Source organism: Cebus imitator, unplaced genomic scaffold, assembly GCF_001604975.1.
Source record: "Cebus imitator isolate Cc_AM_T3 unplaced genomic scaffold, Cebus_imitator-1.0 Scaffold505, whole genome shotgun sequence".
Taxonomy (NCBI): Eukaryota; Metazoa; Chordata; class Mammalia; order Primates; family Cebidae; genus Cebus; species Cebus imitator.
In genome coordinates, this window is record NW_016107820.1 from 329,505 (window position 1) to 337,441 (window position 7,937).

The following is a 7,937-nucleotide window of genomic DNA, read 5'->3' on the forward strand; positions in this document are numbered from 1 at the left end:
AACTGGGCAATAACTTTTAGGCAAAGAGGAAAAAAAATAGCAATGTAGTGATAAGGCTGATATTATAGTGCTGTGATTAGTCTGAAGACAGTCTCCAACATTTCTAAATGTTTTAAATCGATTCTGTCTACTACAGTAGCCCTTAAGTCATATGTGGCTATTGAGCACTTGACATGTGGCAAGAGTGAATGGGAGACTGATTTTAATTTCACTTAATTTTAATGTAAGTAGCCACACATGACGCATGTCTGCTGTGGTAGATAGCATAGTTTTATACAAGGGCAGGAGTCTTGGATAGACACTTGATTTTCTGAAAACATTTCTTTACCTCGCTGTAATAAGGTCCTAATAGCTGATTAAAAGACTTAACGTTTTTAGCATATAATATACAGTAAGGAGCTAATGTTAATTACTGCCAAGATGTATAAACATTATAAAACTTTAGACAGGGATGAACACAGAAGCAATCGCCCTTTGTAAATATGGGATCAGTTACTTCCTAAAAGGTGTCTTAATTTTAGTTAGTAATCTAATAGCACCCCAAAAAGCAAACGGTTAATTTGAGGGACAGGAGAGTCCTCTTTCCCATTCTCCATAATTTTTACAACTTATAGAAAAAAGAGCCTAAGAGTTACCAATTTCTGCAACTTAACTCAAAATCAGGCCTCTCTGTTGAAGTAATAAGGAAACAATCCCTTATGAAATCTAATAATTCTAAAATTCATTGGCAGTGTTAAGCTAGAGTTCTCAAAATATGCTGTAGAAAATATAGGTGAGTAAAAATAAGCAAGATCAAAATGATAAGAAAATGTTGATTTCTCCCCCAGCTCTAAGGATATATACCCATGCTTAACTTAAAAATAATTATTTAGCCACCTTGGGTATAGCACAACATGTGGATGCCGTTATAGTCCACCTTGATCTTGCAGGGAAACTTTCTTTTAGCATAGCTTGACTTATATTTATTTAAGCATTATTGGAGAAGTTTGGTATCTCTCTTTAAGTTGCTTCTGTATCAGTGTTCCCAGGGCCCTGTCTCAGCTTCCATAGTTTTTCTTAAGAGCAGCTAATTAATGCTTCACTCCATATGCTTTAATTTGATATTTTGGGAAGTTTCATTTTTTAAAAGAATCTTTATGTAAGGCCTTTGAAGACATATTTGTTTACCAAGACATCTGCATTGGAACATTTGTTTTTAAAAACATGTATTGGGCACCCACTATAAACCAGAAACTGCCATTTACTGAGGACACAGAAGTTAGAGAATGGTCTTAATCCAAACTAGTTATCATCTTACTATCTAATATAGAGATCAGACATTCAACGTCACGAGGATTTACTACTGTGTTTTCTCCCAAGAGTTGTATACGTTTAGCTTTTATATTTAGGTCTTCAATGCATATTCATTGATTTTTTTGTATGCAATATGAGGTAAAGGTTGAAACATGTTCTTTTTGTATGTGAATATCCACTTGTCCCAGCTTCATTTTTTGAAAACAGTATTCTTTCCCCCATTGAATTGTCTTGGCTTCTTTGTTGACAAAGGATTTATTATTTCTGCCACAACCCAGCTGTTTTTCAATATCTAAATCTTTATGCCTGCTGCCCCTTAGGCTTAGTGGAATGCCTCTCCATCCTCCTCTCTCTTTTGTTTAGCGAAGCCTTCCTTATGCTTTAAGGGGTCCGTAGGAACCTCACCTTCTTCAATGTGTTTTCCTTTATCTTATCAACCTACTACGACCACCCACATGCATACATTTCCTTAAGGCTGGGATAGGAACCTCTTTGGCAATGAGCTATTTGATAACTACTCACTGAGTTCACACTAGGCACTCTGCAATATGACTGTAAGTGAAGTAAAACCTGACACCACCCTCAGGAAATTTACCATGAATGAAAAAATGGGCTATAATAATAGAGGGAGGTAAGTTTATTGTAGGAATAAGCATAGGATGCTATGAGTATGCAGAGGACAGGAATTTAACTTGGACTTCTCAGTTCTCCCATTGAAGATGACATTTGAACTGAAATCTGAAAGACCAATAAGAAATAGCTATGTAAAAAGAGGGGGAAGGACAATAGGAAAGAAGGAAAGGAAAGAGGCCCAGAACAGAGTCAGGCAAAAGTAGTTTTTAGCATTGTTGGGTTACAAACTCTAAGGATATGAAAGATAAAGCTTGAAGAAGTGGTGGGGGTGGAGAGAACAGCTCCTGTACAGCCTTTTACAGCCAGAGAGGGAGTTTGGCTATGGTCCTGCAGGTAGGGAGAAACCATTGAAGGGGAGAAACATACAGAAGAAATTTGAGTAAGAAGCTTAAATCTCCCCAGGCCCTTTTAAAATGAATTAAGATATAAAGCCTCTGAGTTTCCTTATGCTTTGTCCTATTCCTCTAATTGTCCAAAACAAAAGAAAAACCCTCTTTTTCTGTACCTATTATAAGCTTAATTTTGTAAAATTCCAGCATGCAGATTAAAGAATTATTGATAATTAGTTAGCTATTTTTTGTCTGTGTGTAGATTACTAGCAATTGTGTCATCAGATTTAAAAGATCAAAACCTCTGGACTTTATATATTTTTTCTAGAAGTGCCTGTGAGATTGAGAATTAAATTCAATTCTGGACCGTTTAGTGTTGTTTGCAGCATGTGGTTGTTAAAGGTTAGTATATTTGTGTGTGTATGGGTAGATAGATAGAGTTAGATTTGAGGTTACATTTAATCATTGACTATTGGTATTCTAAGATTTTAAGAAGAAAAAGGTGGGTTACAACATATCTATACTGGTTAATATGTGACTCTGGAACAATTTTCTTAGTTTTCAGTACTTCTAGCTTAAAATATATGTCCAGCTTTGCACTCACCACCACATTGTAATTTTCAGTATACTTGTCTATTTTTTGAGATGTTGAACTCTGTGGAGCAGTTTTTTCTTGTTTAGTGTTTTAGCTATCTGTATCTCTAGGGTATAGCATATACAAGGTGGCAATATAGATGTGCTTAATGAATAAATGATCTTCAAAAACTGACCTTCATTTGAAGCTCCATTTTATTCATAAACACATAAAACGTTTGGTATCACTGTAAAATTAAAAAAAAAAAAAACTTTAAGCTCACAAGTTAATTTAATGTTTTTTTCTTACACAGGCATTTGTAAAGGATGTTCATGAAGATTCAATAACAGTTGCATTTGAAAACAAGTAAGTGTCTTGTTATATAATTTTAATGATGAGGTTCTTTAATATTTTATGCTAATTCTACTCTTCATTTTTTAAAAATTCAAGTCAAGTTTGAGTGCTTTTTAGGAATGGATCTTCATGTTACTGACTGTGAAGTTTCTGAACAACTCAGAATTAAACTAATGGAATGACTGTTTCTGCTAATGACCTAGAGGTCCTTTGTTGTATAATATTGATCCTTACATTTTAATTCCCTTGAATGTGAAGAAAGAAACCAGAGATTCTTGTGCATTAATAACTGAGAGGTTTTTTTGTTTGTTTTTTGTTTTTAAAGATGGGGTTTCGCCATGATGGCCAGGCTGGTCTTGAACTTCTGACCTCAGGTGATCCACCCACCTTGGTCTCCCAAAGTGCTGAGATTACAGGCATGAGCGACCACGCCCGGCCAGTAACTGAGAGTTTGCATAGGATTATTTCTAAATTTTAAAAGGATAGTAATGAAGGGATTCATGAATATTGCCTAAAAAGTGTATGTGAGTTCTTTAACATTAAATCTAAAACTGACGGTTTTAGTTGTCTAGTATATTTTATCAGAAACAGTCATATTTACCAATTATCTGATTTTTTTATGTTTTACTTATTCAGTAATAGCAGTAGCTGATCTTTTCTGCTCTCTTTCGCTAGATGAGGAAATAAAAATAGTTGTAGGCCTAGGAATATTAACTGTATGAAAGCATCAATAGTATAGATATTAACATTTTATTGGAGAAGACAGGTCTCCTGACTACATTTTTTGAATGCTAATAAGACTGTTTTCAGGGTAGCTGTTTAAGATTCTAAAGTACATATAAACTCCTTAGCCGAAGTGTAGATGTGGCTGTTATCTTAGGATTTTACTAAACTCTTACGGATGGTTAACAGTTACCATTTTTTGGCTCTTATATACCAAGAGAATTAACAGTATCAAAAGCAGGCTGCAAATCTATAGAGACAGAAAGTAGATTAGTGATTGCTTAGTGCTGGGGCTTGTGGGGAGGCCATAGCGAAAGAGTTCAGGATTTTTTGTGTGACAATGAAAATGTTGTAAAATAGACTGGTAATTATTGCACATATCTCTAAACCATTGAATTCTACAAACCATTGAATTGTACATTTAAATTGATGAATTATATGATATGTGGATTATGTCTGCTAAACGTAGTAGGTGACCCAGACATACTGAGCAATAAATACACACGTCTTGCTTCTAAATAATTTAAAACCAGGCCTGTGTTTCAGCGTCTAGAAAATAAATTTTGTAATTGAACTTAGCAGATTCTTTTGGCTAGCAACAGGACAAAGTGGTATCCTTAGATGCCTGAAACACATGTAGGGGAACAGAGATAAAAGGATTGAAAGTATCTAACCCTATTTCTGGCTCTGGACTAATAATCTCAGATGAGAATACAACATTGAATAATAGAATACCTTTCCCTGAACACATAAAGCCTAAAGTTTCAGAATTTGTCTTTTTGCTGTTTCACATATCCATGGTTATGAAATAACAAAATAGACAATGGTATCACACCAACAGAGAAATCTTTGATAACTTGGAGGGTATTTTTTTCTTATAGTTATACACTTTATCTACTTACATCACTAGGTAAACGCTGTTTCCCATAAAGGGACAGTTGTCTTTATTTGCTACTCTTTTAGTTTTTCCTGTAGTCTACAATCCAAAATATTAAGCAAACAGTCATATTCTCTGTGCATTTAAGAATTTGTCTGGTTTATAAATTGATTTATCAGATCACTTCTTTTTGGTTTTCAGTCAGATTTCTACCATAAACTTAAAATTATTCCATCTTTGGACCTTCTAATTATTTATTTCTTGTACCATATCTGCCTAAAAGTTTCTCTTCAATCTCTTTGTCATCCTGGGAGTTTGAAATAGATCATCGATTTTTCCTTGTGTTCATGGGATATGTTTGTGATACAACACTGGGTTTGAGCACATCAGTAGGATTTAATAGGTCCCTACCAAAGTAATCTCTTTGCCCTTCCTTGTGTGTTTCCTTTTTGGTTTTCTGTTAGAAATGAAACGAAAACAGTGTTTTATAGAACACCAGATTGTATTTACCCTTTCTTTCCTTTCAATAATGAAGAAGCTCCTGTTACTGATACAGCTAGTGCTCGACTTACGACCACGATTGGTTCCGACAGACGGGTCGTAACACGATTTGGTCGTAAGTTGAGTAGGCTATATGCACGCGGAGATGGTAGTGCTGCTGGAAGCTGGTCCGCACTGTCGTACGCCCAGCTGGGCAACATTTGCGCTGCCAGACGCGGAGCAGTCGTGGCTAGCGATTGTGGTCGTAAAGTCGAATGGTCATAAGTTGCATAGGTCGTAAGCCTTTCAATACCTGTACCAAGATTGTTTTAGGTGCTTAGTTCTTAGGTGCTTCCTAAACATTCCATAAAGCATAAGTGTGTTTCCATTTTCACATTTTTGAATAAGGAATTTGAATTTTTAGCTGTATACACTTAAAATAATTATTTCTTCTTTGGAACCAAGAAGTTATATTACACATTATTATGTGCTTTAAAATCAAATTTAGCAATGAACGTATAACATCTGTTAAGTGTTTATAATAACTCGGAGGAGGGTTCAGTTAATTTAGGCCCTAGTCAGACTTCCACAAATTCTGACTTACTGTTTGCCCTCTTATATAATAGCTCTTCTTTAAACAAAACTTGGTGCTTTTCTCAGTAGAATTTTACTAAGAAAGCCCTTTAGCAAAACATCGACATTACACATAGAATATATCTCAGTATTTACTGATGAAAACCACCAAAAAGAACCCAGATGTGGCTGCTTCAGAAGTTGAGTCCTCAGTGTTTTTGCAAAGTTTGTGTTTTAATATTGTGTGTGTGTGTGTGTGTGTGTGTGTGTGTGTGTGTGTGTGTATTTAAAGACAGGGTCTCACTCTGACCCAGGCTTAGAGTGCAGTGGCATGATCATGGCTCACTGTAACCTTGAACTCCTGAGTTCAGCTATCCTTTCACCTCAACCTCCCAAGTAGCTGGGACTATAAGCACATGCCGCCACACCTAATACTTTTTTAAATAATTTGTTGTGAAGATGAGGTCTTGCTTTGTGTTACCCAGGCTGCTCTTAAAGTCCTGGCCTGAAGCAGTACTCCCACCTCAGCCTCCCAGAGCTCTGGGATTATAGGCATGAGCCACCGCATCCTAATATTTTACATTTTTATGGATATAAAAAATAATTTGGTATCTTTCAAAGTTGTTTAATATCATTTTAAGTTTAAAAACATAGGCAACTTAAACTCCTATAGGCTGTCTCCATCAAGTTTCTGTGGTTTAGGAGAGCCCACCATCTCAGTGCATGCTGATAACGTCATACTGATCAGCAGCCAGCTACCCACAGCAAGAATTGACCACCTCGTGGGATCTAAAATTTAAAGGGGGAAAAGTGAGTTGTGAATTGCTAATGTGTTGACTGCCCCATGTTGCTTGGGAATTAGAGGGCAGTTTTTGTGGTCCTCGGAATGTGGTTAAAATTCTACTGCAAGTGGAAGTATATTTATATTACTAACAATTACTGGCACTAATACTCAAATGTTGAAGGAAATTTCTGTTATGGTCTTATGTTTAAAGCTCTTAGAAGTTGAAATTACTGGAAAGAAGACTTGTTTTGAAAAATCATAATGTTGCTGTATTGTGTTTAGAGAAATACTCCAAATGGAAGTAGGCTGCTGTGTTGCATGCAGACTTTGCTGAAATGTTACTATATTGCCATTATGTCCTCCTCAGCAAAAACTGATCATTTTAAAGCTTTTGCTTCTTTAAACTAGAAAAAGAGGGTCACACTTAACCAAAAGTTGCTGGCAGAGTGATCATTGTTACAGTTAAACATGAAAAGCATGTTAATAATTTTATGTTTGCTTATTTACAGCTGGCAGCCTGAAAGGCAGATTCCGTTCCATGATGTCAGATTCCCACCTCCTGTAGGTTATAATAAAGATATAAATGAAAGTGATGAAGTTGAGGTGAGTTTTCCCTGCTATAAAGTCATTTAACACTGAAGAAGTGGGGTTATTTAATTTATCTGTGCTTTTTTTTAATACCTTGTCTTTATCACTGTTTAAATTACTTTGAGAATTACAGTTGAAATGGACATGTGCATTTGACTAACTCATCTTATTAATAATTCAAAATGATACATGATGCTTACATTTGGCTATTTGAGCAGTACTGAGAGCATATATATGAAAGTCACTGCCTCAAGTTTCTTTGCCCACTAGTAATTCTTTTTCCTTCTCTCAATTTCTGAATCTTTGTTTGAATAATGTGTTGTTTGTTTACAACTGTGTCCCCATTGTAAGCAAAATTGATTATGAAAATTAATTTTACACAGGAAAGAAATCATGCTTTATTACAGAGTGGTATACTATAATTTATTTAAGTAGTAGTGAATCTTCTTGGTATATTTTTAAAAACCTACAAAATTGGTTTTATATTTAAGGCACTTACCTTGCCTCATATAGTTTGTGTGGTATCCTCTCTCCTTTGTATCCTTTCACATACTCCATTTTGAGCTTCTTCTCTTCTTTTTCCACAATAATAAGCATAATGCCTTACTATTAGCTAATAATAGTTGCTGTTTTATCAATATTTGTAGTATGAAGGATGTGGCTAACTAGACATTTGTGCAGGTAAGGCAGAGTGGTTCTAGGTCCTTCAATTCTTTTTTTTTTTTTTTT

General features: G+C 35.3%; 1 protein-coding gene across 13 annotated transcripts in view; it reads left to right on the forward strand.

Annotated features, from left to right (window-relative positions):
- FMR1 (FMRP translational regulator 1) overlaps nt 1–7,937 on the forward strand; it is a 38,693-nt gene that overhangs the window by 6,658 nt on the left and 24,098 nt on the right. For 10 of the 13 annotated variants that reach the window (XM_037733230.1, XM_017513824.2, XM_017513828.2 and 7 more), the window contains 3 exons: nt 2,584–2,657; nt 3,143–3,195; nt 7,130–7,223. In XM_037733230.1, the coding sequence (XP_037589158.1) occupies nt 2,584–2,657; nt 3,143–3,195; nt 7,130–7,223 (221 nt within the window). The remainder of the gene's footprint in view (nt 1–2,583; nt 2,658–3,142; nt 3,196–7,129; nt 7,224–7,937) is intronic. The other 3 variants (XM_017513836.2, XM_017513829.2, XM_017513834.2) reach the window with 1 other exon arrangement.